The following is a 23,361-nucleotide window of genomic DNA, read 5'->3' on the forward strand; positions in this document are numbered from 1 at the left end:
AAGAACGAAAGATAAACTATTTCTCCAGCTGATACATTTTCTTTTGTCCCCATGGTTTCAATTTCAGTAAACATCCTAAAAGCTCATAGCATGCCGACATGTTAATATTTCATTTTGCATTTTTGAACTTTACATCTTTCTGAAAACTATATCAACAGCCCAATTGTAATAGACTTTCAACTGGCATATAAAGTTCAAATATTATCTTTATCAATTTTTGTTACATTTATTTTCAATATTTGAAACTTAAGACACAACTGGCTTACTAGACTGGCTCCCGTCCCTATGTTTGTTCTACATATATATGTTTATTCATTAAGAGGGAAGTAACTCCAGCAGGTTGTTTCTTCATTGACTTATTTTATTGCCCCTGGATCCGAACATAGGCTGGCTCCCGTCCCTATGTTTGTTCTACATATATGTTTATTCATTAAGAGAGAAGTAACTCCAGCAGGTTGTTTCTTCATTGACTTTTTTATTGCCCCTGGCTCCGAACATATGTATGGTTCAGCCATCAGATAAAATGTGCTATTCTAGAGGCTAAAGATTTTCTTATTTTGCTTGCAGTATTTATATAAAAAAATAACCATGCAGCCAGGGAGCCAGGCTACTGGCTTACTGACGAATATTTTTTCTCCCGGTTCTCAGATAACAAACCTAATTTACAAACTGTTAATAGTGATTACACGTAACTAAGGAAGACAGCTCACAAATTAAATTTCCTTTTTTTCTTGCTAATTTGTATCAGCCTTTTTCGACAGTGCTATGGCGCGGTTGAGACATAATAACAACTGTCTTTTTTATCCACAGTCAAATGTACTTTTCTATGACCCTACAGGAGTTTTAAATCAGTGTCCGTCCCTGCATGTAGTAGCTGTCAAGCAAATGACCACCAGTAATCCCAATGAAAGTAATGGATTGACCGTGATAGGGTGTTAAATTATGCGCAGAAAGTCTTACTAATTTTTGTATGGTAATACTTTTGGTTGTCAGATAAACGCATAATGCTCCAGCTAAGCCTGCATAACATAGCGACAGTGGATATTGAACATTTTTTTTTTATTTTATCAATGTAGTGTTCATTAGATCCCCGAATTGCACATTGTGTTTGTTACACTTCGGAATGGAAATTACAATTAAACACTGTACTTCTTACAGCCTCTGACAGTGTTAACCAGTGCGGAAGTTTGAGTATTGAACAACCGACTATACTGGGAAGAAATGTTACATTTGCTTTTACCCCTGACACAAAAGATTCAAACGCTATACTGGAATGGCAGCGAACAAATAAAAGAAACCCATGGGCAACACTTCCTGTACAAATACAAGTTTACACAATATTACCAAGAAGGGACATATTACTTAACTTTAACTGACACAGTTTCTGGCGATGACGAAATTTATTACCGAGTTCATTATTACAACGAGAGTGTGCATTGTTTAATGGAAACTGCAAGACTTGCTCTTCGAGGTAAATATCATATTATCTCTTTTATTAACAGAATTGACTGCTAATGATTCTTAATTAGATTTTAATTGTCATAGACAATTCTTCAAGCGCTCTACCTACACATTTTGATGCAGTTTGAAAATTTGTTTTACCCAAGTCAGACCAAAATCAGTTTTATAATAGTTGTTTACCGGTGTCTTAATATAAAAATCTATTTGTGAGAGTTCTTAGCAAAAGTTCAATATACAATCACGGCTCTTCTATAGATTACAGAGTGATGCGATCTGTTCGATTTTCTTTACAATGACAACAAATATTTGAGATTTTAACCTATAAACACGATTATCCGATCTCATGTTCGCAAAAAAAAAAAAAAAAAAAAAAAAAAAAATGCAGAGATAATTTATGAACGGATACTACATAGTTCTGGGGTTTGGTGTGGGCTCTCGCAGCTGAACTATTTAAGAAATAATATATCTCATCGGTGATTTGTCGCTGAATAAATCACTGTTTAGAGGTCAGATGCGAAGGAATTATATCACGAGGGCGCAGCCCGAGTGATATAATGCTACGCATCTGAACGACAAACAGTGATTTATTCAAGAGCAAATCACTAAATGAGATATATTATTTCGATTCTAACACGTTATCAAGGACTTTAAAGTACACCCTTGTCGGCATGCATTAAATATTTGCCCGTTTTCAATCGGGTTCTTTTCCAGCGCGCCGCTACGCCGCTTGACGCTATGACGTAATAATTGTGACGTCAGAACAGTGAATTGTTGTTTAATAATTCACTGTTTCAAGCCTTCTTTGTTTAATAGGAAAATGAATCGGATCATGTTAGAATACTTCTTAGAGATAATCGTTTAGTCATAACGTCAACAAATAAAGAGACATTCATCCGATAACTAAGTTGGTGTTTATCTTTTACTTTTGTTGACTTAGACACGATATAAATGTCCTAATAGTATATACGTTTCTATTATATTTTTTAGATATATCAAATAATTTGTGCGGGTTTGTTTACTTAAGAACAACTAAAGCGATAGAGGAAGAGAATGTAAACTTAGAATATTATCCATCGAAAAACGTTATGGATGATCCAGAAAAATTTGCACGACAATGGACACTGTCCACAAATGGAACGAGTATTCCAGTTGAAATGACGACTGGTGTTTATAAAGAAGAAGCCAAACCAAATGATAAATATCTATTGACAATATTTATGGTCAGTGATAGTATGACCGGTGAATATTTTGTTAATTGTGGCGAAACAGCGGGATATTCAAATATGGTAGAGGTTATGATACTAGGTACATGTAATTACAATCGAGATTATACTTAGCACACTTCACTTTAATCAAACTTCCATTACGTTAATAATTAACACATTAAACATGCTTGATTAACAAATGCTAATGATATTTGTTAGTATTAAACAATGTCAGAATTCTCGATGTAAAATTTAGTTAATCAACAAGTATCAACTTTCAACCAAACACAATTTTAACATCACTTGTAGTTCCACCAAGAGCACCAGCGTTTGAAGGTTTAAAGGACATAGACGACTGTAAGGGGTGTATTGTTGGTAAGGATGGTGAACAGTTCAGCGTACTCTGCAAGACAAGTGGTGGTACACAGCCAATTAAAGTCACCATGTCGATAGGGAATGAATCGCTAAGCCCGCAACGATATAATGAAACAGAGGGTTACATGGCATTTTTTACTCTTTACGACAGACACCATATGGCAATTATAACATGCGCAGTAATGAACGATGCATTAACCTCACCTTTAATCATCACTGCACGTGTGTATGTAATAAGTAAGTATATTATAGCTAATCTTACGATGTTTTTGTTTGAATCTGTTGTACACAAGTAGAATCTAACACTAAATTTGATTTACTCTTGTGAATGGAAACTCAAACATTCAAAGAATAAAGGTTTGCTGTTATAATACTCGTCAACTAAATAACAAAAGGCAGGCGTAACAGACAACATTTATTTCATGTCTATTTCTTTGTTTAGAAAAGAACTTTTGTACCACCTTACACGATGGATAGTCGAATACAGAAGATTTATGAAGCTGAATATGACTCAAAAAATAATTATTGTTACCTAGCGGAGAATTAATAACCAAATCTTATATCTTCAGAAAGATTACAAATGAATATACATACAAAAATGTCTTTTTTTTCTTGATGACATATTGTATTATTTATTCAAAAAAATGTAATGCTTAAAATTATATGCATGTTCTAAAACATTCTCCCTTAACTTTCAAATCAGAGTCACCAACATTCCAGTTGTTTGCGGTACCGGAACTTCTGAAGGAAGATGAAACTGTTAAAATAACTTGCGTATTGAAAAGTGGCAGGCCTGCTCCAAAAGTGTTTTTCAACATTTCTGGTACGGATGTGTCGTCCGCAGACCAGACGCATAATTTCAATTCATCTACATATCTTGTTCATCTAACTATATTCAAGCGAATATGGAACAGAGAAAACATCAGGTGTTGTCGATTCAATGAATGGTACAAGAAAGCCAGTGAGTGTTCCGAACCGAAACACGTTACTTATCTTTGTAAGTATAAAATTATATCCTTTAAATTTCACCATTACTGATGAAGTCGTATTTCACCATAAAAGTAACAATGTGCTAAAATTCGTGAATTCTGAATTTTTTAATGCGTGTTAAATTAGATTAACAAAATTAGTGTAATTGTATCACGCATATTGTAACAAACACTTCGATGATAAGTCTATTTAGACAAAGCTTCCTGAAAAAAGAAATAAAAACGTCCGAAACTTAAAAACGAAAAGGTTTTATCCATACAAATTTTCCCTTTTCCCCCTAGAAAAGCTAATTGTCGAATGGCTATCTAAATTATTGATTGTTTGTGTATGCGGAACATCAGCGTTTCGGAGTTTTGCTAAAGTTATACACCATTCAAAAATGAGGTAAGAAAACGAATAGTAATTTCATCTTCAAAATTTTCAACTTTGTATCAAACAATACTGACGATTGCATATATAAAATGGAAGTTACATTTTTATCAAATATATAAGAAATGAAACTATATCAATGACAGATTTGTATTTCTTTTTATTTTCTTCAGTTCCTCCTTCTAAACTTAATCTTCAAGTTAGATTTGAAGAACATTCGCATGAAATGTATGCTGTATGCACAGTCTACGATTCAAACCCAGCATGTGAGGCAAAATTTAGTGCATCTAGCGGAATAATTGCTTCCGACAGATACAACAGAAACATAAGCCGACATCACCGAGCCTGGGATACGGAACACGCAGTAAATTTGAACGTCAGTAAAAACGACAACGGTGAAGTGATTTCATGTAAAGCTTACTGTCAAGAATTCCCTGATGATCTGAAAGACACAAAGATTATCACTTTACCATGTGAGCAACTTGCTTTGTTAATTTAAATTTTTATTAATCTAAGAATGAGAACTATTGAAGCAGAATTTTAAGATGGGCTTTTAAGATATTAACAAGGATCTCTGTAGCAGCTACCAAAAAGAAGAATAAGTGACAATTATTATTTGCGAGGTTACGGTCGATGATAATTGATTGAGGTCTAAATTTGAGGACGGGGCTATATGCCTTGGTCCTAAAGTAAACACTAACTGATAAAATTTATTTCATTAATATTAGCGATTGTAAAATTGAGGTAATAGACCTTGAGCTGACAATTGACCCTGCTCCCTCCCCCCCTCACACACACACCCCAGGGGAATTTTCAACACTATGATTTTCTTAAACTTTTTTTATGGTAGTTGACATTCACAGACAAAAGTTTGCAGGTTTCCGTTGGGGCTTTAACGAGTTACGGGGATTTAAAATACGTTACCATGCAAATTTTCATTTAATTCACCATTTATGTTAATTTAACATTATAAACATGCCTATTGTACAATAAATCGTAATAAACAGGACACTTACACATGTTTATGTATTTAAAATTGAAATTATCATATGTTCATATCATTTTAGGTAAACAGATGCTATGTATTATCCGTAACTTACGTTACTCTTTTTGAAATTACTAAAACATAGAAATATATCAATAATGATGATTTTTTAAGTTGTAAAATACTGATAATGGCCAATACACAGTTCAGTAATTAAATTTATATATAATAAAACTGTCCCTAGAGTTAACTTATTCAATACGTCACATATGATACGTTACCTTTCCGAAATATGTGTTAAAGAAAAAATATTTAAAATTTTGGTATTACATGTACCTATATGGTTAGGATTTTAAAAAAATTATACATTGGACTATAAATAAACATCACCAGACATTAACAACATTATCAAATAAATGTATTTAGGTTTTATAATGCATTAGAAATATTATTTAAATGTATATTAAGAATATATAGCTCTTTGAATGTACCAGTATGACTGCATATCATAATTATCATTAGTATAATTGAATAACATAGACTCCGCAATGCGAAGCAATATTAGTCCTAAGGTATGACCTCTGACGACTAAGTATGACATTGAGCTTGAAGTGAAAATGGTATTCACTATACCAGGGTCGACACTCTTATTAGGGGCGGAAGAGGTTTCTAACCCTAAAAGGCAGATGACCTTAGATTTCGGTTGTTGATGATAAATACAGCTGCATTCAATAGAGTCTGGTCGAGAGGAGATACTCCTCGTAAACGATTGATCCTCCTAGCCATGTGATGTCGATCCTCCTAGCTGATTTGCGGTTTCTCCTGTGACCTCTGACACTGACCTTGGTAACCATTATAAGCATTCTCACTACACTCCCCTGGTCCTGTTCTATAAAGTGGGTCATAAGGGCTTGGGAGGCCACAAATGGATTCCTTGCAGAATCAGACATAACAGGGATAACCTGATAATTAACATGGAGGTTTTTGCCAATAACGATTATACATCTAATGCGAAGCAGACCACAAGTACTTCCTTCTTAAAACAGACGAGATTCCCCAATGGATGGTTAATTACTATACTGAAGCAGTTATTCCACACATATCTTATAATAACAAAACTTAAGGTCATGGGATACCCTAACCCAAGTTCATAAACTTCCGGGATGCCTGGAAAAAATACCAAATTATCAAGGCCCTGGGATACCCAGAGCAAGGACCATAATACTGACACTAATGTATGCCAGGTGATACACCTACTGCATTAGTTCATAAACTCTTGGGTTGCACAGAGAAATGTACCACATTATTACCGTGCTGGAATACCCATACTAATGTGTACTATGGGATACTCATTCTGACCTGAATTTCTAAAACACAGTCAAGATACCTAGCAAAACATACAAATCTGAGAAACTTGGGTTTTCTTGAAGGTTTGGCGGGCAGATGGACATAGCTTTTGCATCTTTCACAAGGATAAACCTGGGATACCCAGGAAGCTGGGAAGACTTCAAACAGATGAACACAGTTTCTGCGTCTATTGCCGGACTGGGCTTTGCCTCTGCTGACACATATCTAAACGAGGATGTAAAGTAAATGATCCAAGACCCGAAGTCCCTTTCCTAGGTCTCCAGCCCAAGAATCTCTATTGCTTAAACCAGACAGGTCTCGCAAAACCAATACCGATCTGGAAGGGACTCGTGTTTCAACCCAAGTACAAAGGATGTTGTGGTTAAATAAAGGCTGCACAGCCATATCTACCATCAGTTTTAGAGACTGCAGTCTCACACTGAAAATAAATTGATCTTGCCGCCACTTAACCAAATCCACACGTCCACTTACTGAGTAAGGGTAAGCAAACCAAAACCAGACCAATAAGTGAGACTCTGGCACAACGTGCCCCTACTGGTCTATCCATCAGAACAGGAGACCTGAACACATCCCATAGACCCAGCCCCTCCAAGTCGATGTTTCCATAATTGTGTAAAGCCATAGTTTCAGGAGCAAGGTCCATACAGTAATTGTTGTCATAACCCAACCCTTTCCCCCGAAATGTGCACAGTAAGGGTAGTGTAAACTACCAACCTCGGAATGAAGGAATTAGTAAAATAGATATATATAAAGGACACAGATCCCCAAACAACGACACTGCAGTTTGCGACGCAGGACAAGTATTGCTCAACATGGAACCCTGTTAGAGAAGGTGGTGCCGAATACAATAAGGTTTCTAAAGATGGCAACCACCAGGCCTGTATGCCCTCATGACTTAGACAAATGCCCTCATGACCTAGACAAAACAATGATAGATTGACTGTTGGTACCCAGCATTACTAAAAGGCAACTGCCCAGTGTGATTGAAGGGCAGTACTCTAGCGGGCTTTTGATGTTGATGTTGAATAGGGTTCCTAGTATGAGGTCCACAAACCTTTGGAAGGAAGTGGCCTCCGAACTTCACACAAGTGGCTTGACTTTTAGTAACAATATTCCCCAATAGTGTTATTTGTCTCCGACCTTAGGTTCTCTAGAAATCAGTTGAGGTTCAAATGACTAGGGCCTCTGTCTGGCATAAACTTGTCAATTGGTAACGGAATTCACCCATAAAAGTTTAAAGTAACATATTTGCCATCAAAAGAGTTAGTTTTGTAAGAACTTGCCTTCAGACTGGGCAATCTACTGCACTTTACTTTATCTACTAGAGTTACATTAATTTCACTTACAGAAAATCCTATTTTGAGGCAGTTCCTATAATTGTCTTATTGAACTACCATCAATATATACATACCGTATTAAAGAAAGTCACAGTATTCCAGTCATGACCATTACTGGATACCGGCTCCAAAGAAGATACATGTACATGGTATATCTATTTAAGGATACAGGTGAGATTGACAACATGTTGGATGAAGTCTATCTTGATGAATGAATCTACTGTACATTCAAAACAATCACAGTTACAACATACAGCAGTTAACAAAATGTAAAATTTGTGTGCATAAACATGCACAAGATTTCTAAATATCGTGATATGCCTGTTTCAAATTTAGCATCTTTATAGAGCACTGTGTTGGGCAATGTCTGTATATATTATAAGTATGTCACTACAATGTGCTTAAATAGCTGAATATATATATCAATTGTTTAAAAAATGTTTGGGTGCGTAGTGTTCTCGTGAAGGTGTAATCATGGACCATGTAAATTAGCTTCTATAATGTGTTTAGAATTGAAAGCAAAATATTTAAAACAAAAAAAAAAATCATTGTAAGTTTGCTATTTTGTCAAAGATGAAGTATATGTTCACAATACAGAATACATGAAAATGTATAGCTTATATGTTAGGTAACGTACGACGTAAATTGTAACGTAGAATGATTTTTAAATACATGGGTTTAAAGTTTAAATGCAAAGCTATGTTAAAACATGTTTTGATTAAATTGTAGATATGCTTTTTCTAAGTGCTACAGTATATTTAAGGTAACAGATCACAAGAGATATAGTTAGTTTGTTCGGTAACGTAAATTGTAACTTAATTTGATATATCTATACGTGTTTTAAGTTAAACCTTCAGTTTGAAATGCAAAACTATACTGTTGAGAACAGAATTATATTGTTCTTTTTTTTCAATTGATAAAGTATGTTTAAAAGAAAATGAAGACGTACAATATAATTTGTATGTTTGGTAACGTAAAATGTAACGTAGAATTCAATGAAACACATCTTACAAGTTAGAGATGTTTTGATAATAAAGTATATAGTTGTATTACATGTAACGAAAGAATGTCAATATAAAATTGATAGAACATTTTTATGAAAAAGATTTTTGAAGTAGGTATGATTGAAAATTAGCAAATTTTTGAAGAGTGACGTTACATTTTAAGAATCTCTAAAAGTATGCTTTCCCTTAACTTATACTAGCAATCTATATATCATTGTTTTTGCTGAACTTTGAACTTTTTAATAGTAACTTCAATTTCTAATTACCTGGTCATCTAAATTTGCAATAAAAACTTTATGCCAAAAATGTTTTATTTTAGGGTAACGTATCTTTTCCCGATATTTTTCTTCTTTAACATCACATTTTAGATATTAAAATTTAATCAAATTGCAGCATCTAGTATACACCTTGTAATAAAATATGCAAACCTGAAATGATTTACTAACATAATGGTACCATTTGTCTGTAAAAATTGATGAAAAAAATATTGGTTTTGAGGGTAACGTATTTTAAGGCGTTGTTACGGAGAAAAGCCCCACTCGCCAGTTGCAAACTTTATGCCAAAATGTTCACCACACATTGGAGTTTCAAAAATATATGGTCCACAATATTCCGCCTGAGGGGGGGGGGGGGTGCAATAGTTTATAAAGTTTATAAGGTATGGCCGGTTTCACCTCCTAAAACACTTATTGCTCTCAAATTTGAAAACATTTCTCCGCAAAGAAACTGTTTTAAAATGTTTTATCTTGTGATACATGATAACCAGATTTTGTGTAAATAAGAAAGTTTTGTTTACATGTGAAACAAAATGGTGAAATTTTAAAATAAAGTAAGCATCGCAAGACAAATCATACAATACTATGGCCTGTAGAAAAGTCTAGGAACAAAACTTATGTGATTATATACTACAATGTATTCTGCTATTATTGATTTTTCAACAATATAAAATACAACGTGACCAAAACAAAATGCATTACACAAACTATAATTAACTGACATTTGTTTTCTAATTGTAGATTCGCCTATCATCGAATTCAACATATCTGGTTCTGTACTGAATATATCTGAAGGTGAACAGGCACATGTAAAATGTTCAGCAGAAAGCATTCCCGTGTCCAACATTTCATGGGTTGAGCAAACTGATGTTGGAAACATAACTATGAAACAATGTCATTTGCAAGCAGACTGTGCCATAGTTATTGATGTACACCCTATCTCACAACGACATTTTATTTGCAAGACTCATTATTTACAAACGACTAAGCAGAAAACCTTGACAGTAAACATTTTTGGTAATTTCTTATCTCACGACCATTTCGATTTTTTAACTCTGTTATGTATTAAGCGACTTAATATTTAGACCGGTATTTTGAAAGAAAAGATGAAACAAGTATATATTTCATTACGTTCGATATACGTGAAAACAAGTGCATATAAGAAACTTTTCGATAAAAATATCAAGTCAAATTTTTCAACCGTCCAGGTTCCACTTACCTGTAACACTAACATGATTAAGATAAATAGATGATGTAAAGTAATATCTATTAACAAAATTAAACATCTCTTTAGACTCGGAGAGCGTCATGTGTGAAAGGCATAACATATTAGTGCTGATAGATCTACAAACAATTCTAGCTTGAGTCGGCTTTCCAGTCTTTCTAACTAATGTCAGTCATTCCAATTTATATATATATTCCGAAACAATGTAATATGTAAATACCCTTTGTGATATTGTGGCTCAATGACCTTGATACATTGTATGTGTACTTTCTTATTCAGAGAAAGATGAGCAACGTTACAACAACCAGGAGAATCCCGTGTCTAATGACAAATCGTTTATCTGGATTATTCTTGGCTCTTGTTTATCTGTTATTGTTGTTGCGCTCATCGTATATCTTATTGCAAGGAAACAACTGAGTAACTCTAAAGGTAACATAAATAAATAATTCTGATATGCTTGCTTCGGTTAAAACAAGCTAAAATTAAGACGACGTCACGTTAACGGGCGTTGACGTCAATGTTTTTGTTGCGACGAAGAGAGAGCGCTACTGTATTTTATCTTTTTTTTTTTTTTATATAAATGGGATATTAGAATCGAAGTAATGTATAGCAAAATCGTGTTATGCTTAAAGTAATACACTCAAATCAGTTATAGGTCGCCAGAATAATTCCGCAGACGTATAACGTTAAAAACGTTAAAACACGATTTTCCATACGTTATTTCTTAATTCTAGTTTTGTTCAATGTGGCTCGTTTATACTACTTATTCTGTTTTTGCAGTAAACTGTCATTAAATATGTTTCTTTGTCAAAATAAGTTATTGCTATAAACCTGGGAGACGATTCACCGTCTCCAAGCTAAAACATTGTAATAACCAAATTACGTTACTTTTGTTATGATTATGCCTACAATATAAAGCAAATGCTTTCTCCATAGAATATAATTATTAGCTTGTTAATATACACTTTTATTTCCGCTGGTAAATTATAGGAGAGCTATCCAACTGCATTTAAGAAATATTAACTTGCAAAATACTATTCAAAATAATTTTCTTTCCAACATAATTCAACATTATTTGCAGCAAAACAGGAAGTCAATCGAGTGAGAAACAGTGAAGGTGGTGATGAAGCGAGGTTTGTTCGTTTATTTTCTTATTTCGATACCAATTTATAATTGAATAAGTTTATCGACATCTATGAAAGACTTTACAGACGTCGTATGAGGGTTGTTCCAAACCTAACGTAACTCGTTCTTTATCTCGCAATCCGCGTGATTCTTGTTTGTAATATTTTGCATGTATACGAAGACACTAATTATCTACCTGTGTGCCACATTCGATCTGATTATTGACACAGCTGTTCAAAACACCTGTAGTCATTGCAGGCGATAAAACGTTCTGTACATAGACTTAAAACAGGACTTACATTAATAGTATTAAACAAAAATATCTGTCTAGAAAGTTCTGTACTATTTATAAGAAAATTGAGACAGAGCACCGTTACTCTTTGGACAAACGTTTCAAGTCAGGGGAAGAACATTTGGAAGATGAGAGGGATGGAGATCGTCCAAAAACAACTACATCCAAACAAAATGTAACAAAAATTTAAGAACTTACCAAGGATACTAGAATGACTGTTTAACAGTCAGCTCATCGTTCTGGCTTTAATTATTTTGGAGTTCACTCTATTTTGAAGAAACTGAAGAAAGTTCTCAAAGTTAACAAAACTTTACATCATATATTGACTGATGAGCAAAAGTGCAACTTCGTTTTCACAGCTACCAACAGTTAGGTCTCACCGAGACCTTTCGTTTAATACGCAAACCGATCGTGAAAATCGGTTTATATTATTTAAAATGTATTCAGAATTTTCTCAAACACGCTTTTCCCATTTCGTTACGGGTGATGAGAAATGAATGCGCTCTGATGAACTCAGGAGAAAGAAGGTTAATCGTGCTTTGGCCACTGGAAATACCAGGCATCCTGTCAATCAATAAAAATGTAATATGTGATTTTTCTCGAAAACTAATCTATTGAACTGCAAATTCCAGTTACAAAGTAAGAGTAGATCAATAAATGGAATGTTCTATAGACATGTTGTTGTATAAAAGAAATCTTTAAAACGCCAGCCTTCAAGTGGAATGAGGTATATCCATCCTTTACTTGACATTGCATCCTCACATAAGATAGATAATTATTATCAAACAGTTTCTCAAGTAAAAACGGTTACGGTGCAGGAAAATCAACCAATTCGCCATAATAAGACGCCTTATGACTATGTTTCTTTATTTCCTGGGCTGAATAAGTTTTTATGTTATGGCGCAGATATACATCTATGAAAACCCTTGGTTCAGTTATTTTTCAGTGACTTAATACTATACCGCACCTCTTGAAGGTTATCATTATTGTTTTAAAAAGTGGAAACAGCGTCTGAAATTGAATATAATGTGTTAAGGAGAGTACATTTTGAAAGGTTACGGTGAAATTTGTTGCGAACCGTTTCTCTAAAAGGCCAACGAGGAATCACTGACGGCAGCGTAAACATAGTATATTGACTTAATTTTATGTTATTATTTTGTTTGTTTACATTTCAAAACGCCATAGTACTGTGCGATACCTGTACGTGTGCGTTCTAGTCACGGAAGCAAAATATGTGCATGCGCAGTTTTGGTTTGCTGCCCACGCGATGATAGTGTCTACAAAAACGTTCGCGGCTCGTTATATATTCATCAAAAGTAAATCGTTTTTATAAGTGCATGAGAAAAACTGCGAAAACTTGAACGTTCCCGTAATTCTGGAAACTGGTCACTAGAAACTGACAATGTGTGGGTTAGTCGCTTTAAGGATAACATGGTGTAATAGGCCTCAATTTCACCAAAAGCGTACATACAACTCGATAATGTAAGCTTTAAAAATATCAAACGATAGAAATAAAGTGCATATTGACAAGTTATAATGGGACAAAAGTTCTCAAAAATTTCTTTTAGATTACCTCCCCTGATAATTTTAGTTTTTCATGAGTTATCTCCCCTGAAAACTAGAAAAACATGATTTTCTCCTTTTTCCTACGGGAAATTTTAGATTTCTTTTTGATATTTGTATCAGAATCATATAATGCAGCTTTCTACCGCAAAAGTTTCTCGAAACTCAAGTTCAGATTCTCATAATCAGAGAAATTATATATTTTCCATAGGCATCAATGTTAACTTCAATACCGATTACTCCCCCAAAAATGATAAATTTTGAAATTCTCTCGGTGAAACGTTTTTAATTTTGAATGTCTTTAAAGTGACCAAAATTAATTTCATTTAAATATTACCATCCAGTTACAAGACATGAAATATGGCTATTACACCATGTTATCCTTAAATGTAAAATGTTAGGCACGATAAGACGGCGAGGCTTTAGGCGTAATTTTCTTGATTTTCTGAACGAACCTGGTCTATTTATGCTACATGCTATCTGGAAATTTATTGTGTTTGAATTAATAGGTATTTGAGTAGATGATTTATATAATTTACAAATCTATTATTAGTAGTTTCTAGTTCAATTTGACTATCAGATAAATTACCCTTTGTTTACATTCGTGCAGAGAAACTGAAGACGAACCGGAAGTTCATTTGCAAGAATATTTAAATGATACGTCGTGTGGCCAATCAGAAGTAATATACGCTCAGCCTGACAAAATCAAGAGGAAACCTAGTGTCAATGCAACGTATTCAGAAACTGATAAAACAGGAAATCAAAGTTATTTAGCCAGTTGTTCAAAAGAGACCAAGGTATTGTTTGACAAACTTAAGTTTTCCTTTTTCTGTATTATAATATTTATGTTTTAAAATTGCATGACATCTTAAGCTAGGTGTATATTGCCTTTTTATGCTTAAAACATTATCAAGATGGATAACATAAGAAAAGTGTATTCAGCGTTAAACTCAAAATTAATGCAAAATTATCTAAAACAACTTCATCAAACTGATGTTCAAAATGGTCTTCTCTTCAACATGTTTCTGTACAGATAAGCAAATGATGTCACTATATTGTATAGTAGAACATGCTTAAAATATAAAAATAAGCTTATTTTCACTGGTATTTTACTTTTAAGCTTATGACGCCCCTCGATATTTTGGCAATACCTTTTATATAGCAAACGCTACATTTATAAAATTGCTCAAATACTTGGGAAAATATGTTGCAAATAACGTTCTGAAACGTCAAGAACACAGATTAATACATGTTCTGTGATATATTTATTCATTTTACGACCAAGCCCTACTTTAAAAATCCCAAAATTCACATTAATATCTAGAATTTACAAACGCGACAATTTCGTTACCAGGTAGGACAATCGTGACAAACGTAACATTTTTTCTCTTTGTCCTGCTAATCTAAACCTGGTTTGGTACTAGTAACAGTTCAATATCCTTATAAATGGTATTTGTTTATGTAATGAAAACAAAACAATCACGTGTACTTTTGAGATTTAATATTAAAAAATGGCGATGGTGGTAAAATTGATGCAACAAACTGAAACTGAAACTGATTAGTTTGATTAAACGCATATTTCTATACAAGGACACATTTACTTGTGTTGACATTTAATAAAACAATTATCAAAAAATTATAACAATGCCATGAAGTCTCTAAAATAAAGTTTTTTTAATGTTTCAAGTGAATTACTTTTGCGTAATGCTCACTGGATTAATTCCTCGGTTTTGGACTAATAGGACAGAAGCTTATAATTTAGCCGCGCCATGAGAAAACCAACATAGTGGCTTTGCGACCAGCATGGATCCAGACCAGCCTGCGCAGTCTGGTCAGGATCCATGCTGTTTGCTAACAGCTTCTCCAATTCCAACAGGCTTTAAAAGCGAACAGCATGGATCCTGACCAGACTGCGCATCTGGATCCATGCTGGTCGCAAAGCCACTATGTTGGTTTTCTCATGGCGCGGCTCATATCATTAAATGTGTTGCACTTTTTGTATGGAACAACATGACATAGCATTTAATTTAATCAAATCATAGCATTACTCAGTTTTATGTCATTTTTGGACGGAAGATATTGCTAAAATATCAACATGACATTAGAAGCCTTGTTAACCCTTACCTTGCTAAATTTCTAGAATGGACTGGTCCATTTGTATATTTGGACAAGACCATTTATAATTCGAAGGGGTGTTCATTGAAAATTAACTGACTGAATAGCGAGCAGTGCAGACCATGATCAGAATGCACTGATATAGGTCTACACTGGCCTAAAAGGCAGAATCACTTGCCGCTAGCAGGCTAAAGGTTAAGGGAATATAAGTTAATGTATATTAATATTGTTTACAAGTGTTAATATTAGTTGATGAAAAAGACATATCACTGCATTTCATTTTGTTAAGATTATTATACACATTTCAATGCGTTATGAAAAAAAGAAATATGAGCCGCGCCATGAGAAAATCAACATAGTGGTTTTGCGACCAGCATGGATTCAGACCAACCTGCGCATCCGCGCAGTCTGGTCAGGATCCATGCTGTTCGCTAACAGTTTCTCTAATTGCAATAGGATTTGACAGCGAACATCATGTATCCTGACCAGACTGCGCGGATGCGCAGGCTGGTCTGGATCCATGCTGGTCGCAAACCCACTATGTTGATTTTCCCATGGCACGGCTCATATAATGATGCAAGATGCACAAAGGTGTCTCTTTACTTTCCCGTCGATAAAATTGAAGTAAAGTAATTTCTATGCAATAACGAATGTTATCTGTACGTGATTAGAACACCAGATTAAATAATAAATCCAGATATTCCTTTTAGTTAAATACATTTTACAAATCATCAGTTTACATCAGATATGAATTGTTAGAAATATATATATATGCATACTTTTAACGTCGTTATATTTATTGTTCTTTTCCTTTCATACAGCCAGCGCAAGACGGACATCTTCTGTATGTTGACCTTGACTTTGATTCCACTGGCGCGCCGCCAAAGAGTACAATAGCCAAGCGTCGAAACTCTCCTACTGAATACGTTGCTATTGATTTTGTAAAGACAGCAGCTGGAAAGACAGGGGAAAGCGAATTACCGGAGATGGAAACTATTTATGCAAATCAGTAGATTGAAAATCAGACTCTACATAAAAATAGCAGTACAAATATGACAACACCTTAAATCCCTGTCAAAATTTGACATATAAAGAATGGATATTTCCTAGTTGAATATCTAACTAGTTATATCAGTAACTTATTTGTCGGAAATGGTGTAGTCAAAAGAAGTACTAAGTAAACAGACCCTAGCTTTTTCCACTTGTTGCACGTTTTCAAGTAGAACAGATAGATACTTTAAACACATTTGTTCACTGTTAGAATATACACTGTAGGAAATGATGGCAGCTTTTTTAATCGAAACCGAATGTTGGGTGTTAAAAGCCAATATATGCCTATTTTAGGGTCACGGATCATCAATGACTGGCATTTTACTACACTATCCCCTGTTTTCTCAATTTGTTTTTGTCAGTTTCGTTTCTATCTGAATTCTGTCCTTGGATATTTCTGCAATTCTGAAGTACAAGAGTTTCATAATGTTTTATGGGAACATTGTCGAATGACTCAAACTTGTGAAACATGTGCGTCTGTAAGTCTGTAACCTGATGAATAATATTCTATAGATATTTGTACGGCGTAAAAATGCTTGTTTCCGGTATCCCGACCTACCCTAAATTTTTGGCCCGACCCTAAATGTTTTTGTGGCATTGGAAAATATTTTTGTTAACTTTAACAAAAAATTGCAAAACTGCAGTTTTTATGCTTTAGACATGGTCAGTGATGTTAGAAATCAACTTACTGATGCTCTTAAGGCATAACCCCCTTATTTGTATTCATTCTCTGACACAAAAATAATTTCCGAAAAGTCTCCCTTAATAAAAAAATGTCCCCCCCCCCAAAAAAAAATTCCGACTTACCTACCCTAATTTTTTGAGCAGGTTACCGGAAACAACGAATTTGTTTAGGCCTAACTATTTTTGTGTTCTTTTTGTGTTTTTTTTTTGTCACAATATATATATATATAATGCATCATCTGTTGCACAATACTACTGGGAAGTTAGAACTTTGTACTTATACAGAACTTGATTGCTCTGCAATAGTTGATATTTCTATATTATAACCCGTAAACGACGGTATATACTGGAGTGTCTGTCCGTGCATTCGCCAGTTCGTGCGTCCGTGCGACTTTGGTAACTCTCGTTAAAATGGGTTGATTGACTTGCTTTTGGTGCGAAAGTATCAGATAAAAGTCGATGATGATTTTGATTTCAGTCTATTAATAATTGCAAGAGTTATGGTCCCTTTTCTACTTTCAGCAGTAATGTCTAAACTGTTGAAACACCAGCAATGTTTGATTGTATTGTTAATTCTCAAATACGAATAGTAAGTTTCACAATCTGTCTGTCTTTACGGTTTTATTTTAAACTTGTGTTTCTTATATTCTAAGCAGCTAGGACTGATATGAATTGATGTTTTTGTCATTGTATGTATATTCTTTGGACCCAGTCCTATATATATGAATGTCCTATAAATTCAAATCATCGATATCGTAGTAAATCTATCTACCGGCTCCAGGAAGCATTTTAGTCCGAGGTAGAAAAATAATGGACCTGTCCTTTAGACGACTGTCTGTGGATGGAATTCTCATGCAGCCGAAATGATTGATTTGGATGACAAAACGTCTCATAACGTTCAATTGTGTCTGTGAAGTCGCTAATAGGCAATCATAACCAATTCATACAATTACAGAATGATTTGACAGTACAGCATGTTATTTTCTGGTGTAAAATGAGTTAGGTATGCGTGTTGTTAAATGGATCAAAATCATTAGTTAATAGAGAAAGTTACCACTGATGTTTTACTCATTTAGATAATAAAGAATATGAATAAAAATGAAAATCACTGCTATAATGATGAGTGTTATGAGAAAAGAAATGCATTTTTGTGTTTGTTGAATAGATATCGCAATAACCCATGTGATTATAATAGAGTAAGTACGGTAAAAGCTAGATCAGAATATAAGAGTTCATTGCGAAAGTGTAGATACGAATACGATAAGCAGAAAACGTCCGAACTTGAAAACTGTAGATTTAGAAATGCTCATAAGTTTAGGAAAATGTTAAAAGAATCTGCTATTAATAACAAAAATAGTGATAATGAATTAAACAGTTATGTTTGAAGAGTTAAATACTGTCATACTAGTAACTGGAAACGAAATAAGGATAGCAATAAACCAATTAAAACACAATCGTTCTGCAGGTCCTGACTTGCTTAATGAATTTTTCTTTGCAGGAAAGGACACTTTTGTACCAATACTGTTGTATTGTATATTGTTTAACATTTTTTTTGAAAAAGGATACTTTCCTGACAGATGGTCAGAAGGTTACGTCATTCCTTTACATAAGAAAGGAAGTATTAATAACGTTAAAAACTACAGAGGTATTACACTATAGAGTAGTCTAGGTAAATTATTTACAAGTATCATTAATACTAGGTTGAAAAACTGGGCTGAGTTCTATAAGGTATATTTTGAGGCTCAAACTGGTTTAAGATCAAATACGAGTACTATAGATAATGTGTTTGTGTTAAATGGTTCCATATCCATTTTTTAATCAAGGGAAGCAACTTTTCTGTCAGTTCATTGATTATAGTAAAGCATTTGATTATGTTGTTAGGGAAAATCTCTGGTACAAACGTATTAGATTATGACTACGTAGAAACATTTTGAATATAATTTAATCGATGTAAGATTGTGTGAAATCAAAAGTAAAATACTTGGACAACTTGAGCTAAGAGTTTACATATTCTCTCGGTGTCAGGCAAGGGGGTGCTTATTTCTCTTGCTTTTTTCTGTCATATTGAATGATCTGGAAGAAACGTTTATACAAAGTGGTATTGAGGTCTAGATATTCATATGTTTAAACATTTTATACGCCGATGACATAGTCATTTTTGGCATTTTATTAGAACGGAAACTTAATTGAAATAGTTACCAAATTTACATACCTTGGTATTACTTTTACATGTGGTGGCTCTTTTATCACTGTGCAAACAACGTTAGCAGGACAAGCGCAGAAAGTCATTTTTAGTTTAGATAAATATCTATATAAATTAACGTGCATTTATTTTATACATTAATTGCCCCAATATTGAATTATGGAAGTGAAGTTATGGGTTTTAGGTCTAGTCTGTCAATGGAACGTGTACATGTGCAATATTGTAAAAAGTCTTAGCCTAACGGTTTAAAAAAACAAAACTTAAAATAATTTTATATATGGAGAGCTAGGTAGAATATCCTTTCAATGTAGACACTTATTTATTGGTTAAAATGTAAGGTAGTAAAGAGAACAAGCACACATGTATAAGTAGAATTTATCACTTATTGAAAAATGATTTTGAAAATAAGCCAGCAAGACAAAACTGGTGTTCTCAAATAAAAGGACTTTATGTTCTCTTGGTTTTTACGAAGTTTGTCTGCAACAAAGCGTAGGTAATACTGATATGTTTTCAGAAATTGCTAAGTAAAGATTTAAAGAAAATTTTGTACAGAATTGGCATGACTGGAAAGATTACAAGACTCAACTCGAGCATTATTTTATAGAACTATTGCAAATTTTAAATTTGAGACTATTTAGATTATTTCTTTCGAGGTTTTTTTGATTATTTCAAGGTTAATAAACCTTGTCAGTCTTTTGTCATCACATAGGTTGCAAATAGAATCATTGCAATAAGAACCCTAGTGAATCATAGATAATCTGTAATATGTAATATGTCGGAAGATGAATATCATTTCATACTTGAGTGTTCAATGTATACTGATTTAAGAAAAAGTTACATTCGTAAAAGTTATTTGAAAACATCAAAATATCTTCAGATTTGTCGAGTTGTTAACACCAGAGAATACCATACATATAAGAAAACTAGGAATTCGTGTATATCGTATAACATATATAAAGCATTTCAAAGAAGAAACGACATGTTATATGGTACACGTGGATAATGTTTCTAGATTTCTTCACTACAATAACGTTCTACAAATATTACCTACTGCACAAATGAAAATAACTATCGGAAAATAATTTATCCATGCTATCTGTCTTGCATTTTCGTTTCGGTAAGATTGATAAATCTGCGGATGTGGTATATTGGTATTAAAATAAGTAACCTTTCTTACATTTCATTTCGGATCGCTTTGCCATAAATATACAGTGTTGTTTTTTTCTGTGTCTATTTATGTTAATTTGTTTATCGTTTAACAGTATAAATGTCACGCAACTGCACAATTTTCAGTCACATTTTTCAATCTAAAAATGCAGAATCTCAGGTTAAAAACGTATAATACCCAAAATCAGTTGACATGCTTTTAATTTTATAAGAAAATGTCTACCATATCTATGTTATATAAAATTTGATGCAATTTACAGAAACATTGTAACGTAATTTAAATCATTAATGTTGAATGAAAAGATCGTTAAAATTGTTTGTCAGGCTTTTTTCCAATTTAATTATATGTAATTATATGTTTTACAATGTTGATCATATATTTGTGTATGCTTGTTATACCATGATTGACTGATAGCCTAATGAAATGAATTAATAAACTCTATAAGATCATAAACTCATGCATTTTTTGTAATGTATTTTCAGCTTGGAAAACCCCACAAAGGGCATAAAACTGAATTATTTGTTTCATTTGGGGTTATCAAAAACAAACATTTTTGACTGCCCTTAATGCCATTTTGGCAGAAGAACATTACAACAGAACAGAACAGTACAGTACAGATATACATTAGTTTTCGTTATTTTTATAAACAGATTGAAAATACTTTTGCATTTTATAACTATCATAGAAAGAAATCATTTAAAACATTTACTTTTTGTTGCTGTAATGTAATCGCTGTTAGAGAAGAATCATGAGGTGCAATTAATTTCGAAACATTACGCGGGATATCTTAGCAAGTTGCAGTTGTATATGATTATAAAATACTAGCCAAGTTCTATTTCGATTACAATCACTAATGTTTTGTTGGAGTTATGCCCATTTTCGACTGAAAGCAGGTCTGGAATATTGTTTGGTGGGCCCTCTGCATTTGCTTTTTTTAGTATTTCTTGGAGTTACACTCTCTGTAACAACATTAGGGATTGTATTTATTTTGAGCAGAAAGGAAATAATGTTTTGAACATATGAATATGAACTGTCATTGCCAGTCCTACAATTATGGTTTGAACAAATTTACTTCAACTACTCCCCTTTTAAAACATAAACTCATTCATGAGCACAACTTAACAGTTTACAATGTTCAATAAGAATGAATGGACACTTTGAAATTTTTGTACAGATCACCATTGTCTTTCAGCATAAAGTAAGTATGTTTTTTCGGCTGGTCATTTTGTCTCAAACTTGTGTATGTGATAGAGAGTGATCCATGGTAGCTGATTCCATTTCTTACGTCTGTATTGCCTGCAATTTGTAATCGTACAAACATTTTAATAACAGTTTAAAATTTAATTAAATATATGCCATTTGTACATTCATCTTTCAGTACAGAAGTGTGGTATGAAAGAAAATTCTTCAAAAGACTCCCCTTTTCATTGAATTTGACGTTAAATAATCTGACTACTTTCCCACAAACTGCCCCGCTATACTTACTGCAGCCACAAACAGCCCCTCTATACTTACTGCAGCCATAAACTGCCCCGCTATACTTACTGCAGCCACAAACAGCCCCTCTATACTTACTGCAGCCATAAACTGCCCCGCTATACTAACTGCAGCCACAAACTGCCCCTCCATACTTGCTGCAGCCACAAATAGCCCAGCTATACAGTCTCTCTCCTATTTACTCACTGCAGCCAGTAATAAAAGAAACACAGATTGTCCCGCTATATAGCCTGCAGTCATAAACTGTCCCGCTATACAGACTCTCACAGCAGCCAGTAATTACCGAAACACGAACGGTCCCGCTATACAGCCTATTTCTGATTTACTCACTGCAGCCAGTAATTACAGAAACACAAACTGTCTCGCTATACAGTCTCTCTCCTATTCACTCACTGCAGCCAGTAATTACGAAACACAAACTGTCCCGCTATACAGCCTATCTCTGATTTACTCACTTCAGCTAGTAATTTCAGAAACAAGCTGTCCCGCTGTATAGACTATCTCCGATTTTTTCTCACTGCAGTCAGTAATTACAGAAAAAAAAACAACAAATTGCCGCGCTATACAGCCTCACTGATTTACTCACTGCAGCCAGGTATTACAGAAACACAAACTGTCCCGCTATATAGCCTCTCTCCTATTTACTCACTGCAGCCAGTAATTACGAAACACAAACTGTCCCGCTATACAGACTATCTCTGATTTACTCACTGCAGCTTGTAATTACAGAATCACAAACTGTCCTGTTATACAGCCTATCTCTGGTTTACTTGAACATCTCCTCTGAAACCGTTTGGTGGATGTTGATGAAACTTGGCCCGGATGTTCCTTGGATGTCATTTACCAGAGTTGTGAAAGAACTCAATTCCATGCAGAATCCTGGTTGTCACGGCAACCAAAAGGAAAAACTTTGAAAATCTTCTTCTCCAAAACCTCAAGGCCCAGAGTTTTAATATTTAATATGTAGTATTGTCTAGTCGTCTTCTACCAACTTTGTTGTGTCAAAACTGGTCAGTCACGGTGTTCATTGGTAGCAGTTGGTAGTTTCCAGCCTTAGATGCGAATTGGCC

At 34.0% G+C, this 23,361-nt stretch overlaps 1 protein-coding gene across 1 annotated transcript; it reads left to right on the plus strand.

Moving 5' to 3' along the window:
- Nucleotides 1-1,165: 1,165 nt before the first annotated feature.
- Nucleotides 1,166-17,296, plus strand: LOC123559675 (uncharacterized). Its single transcript, XM_053552479.1, has 10 exons — nucleotides 1,166-1,471; nucleotides 2,449-2,766; nucleotides 2,976-3,278; nucleotides 3,745-4,038; nucleotides 4,574-4,873; nucleotides 10,111-10,386; nucleotides 10,874-11,023; nucleotides 11,676-11,727; nucleotides 14,185-14,371; nucleotides 16,511-17,296. Exons 1-10 carry the CDS (start codon nucleotides 1,222-1,224, stop codon nucleotides 16,700-16,702), a joined length of 2,322 nt encoding a protein of 773 aa, XP_053408454.1. The 5' UTR covers nucleotides 1,166-1,221; the 3' UTR covers nucleotides 16,703-17,296.
- The last annotated feature ends 6,065 nt before the right edge of the window (nucleotides 17,297-23,361 follow it).

The sequence above is a fragment of the Mercenaria mercenaria genome, chromosome 10 (assembly GCF_021730395.1).
Source record: "Mercenaria mercenaria strain notata chromosome 10, MADL_Memer_1, whole genome shotgun sequence".
Lineage (NCBI taxonomy): Eukaryota > Metazoa > Mollusca > Bivalvia > Venerida > Veneridae > Mercenaria > Mercenaria mercenaria.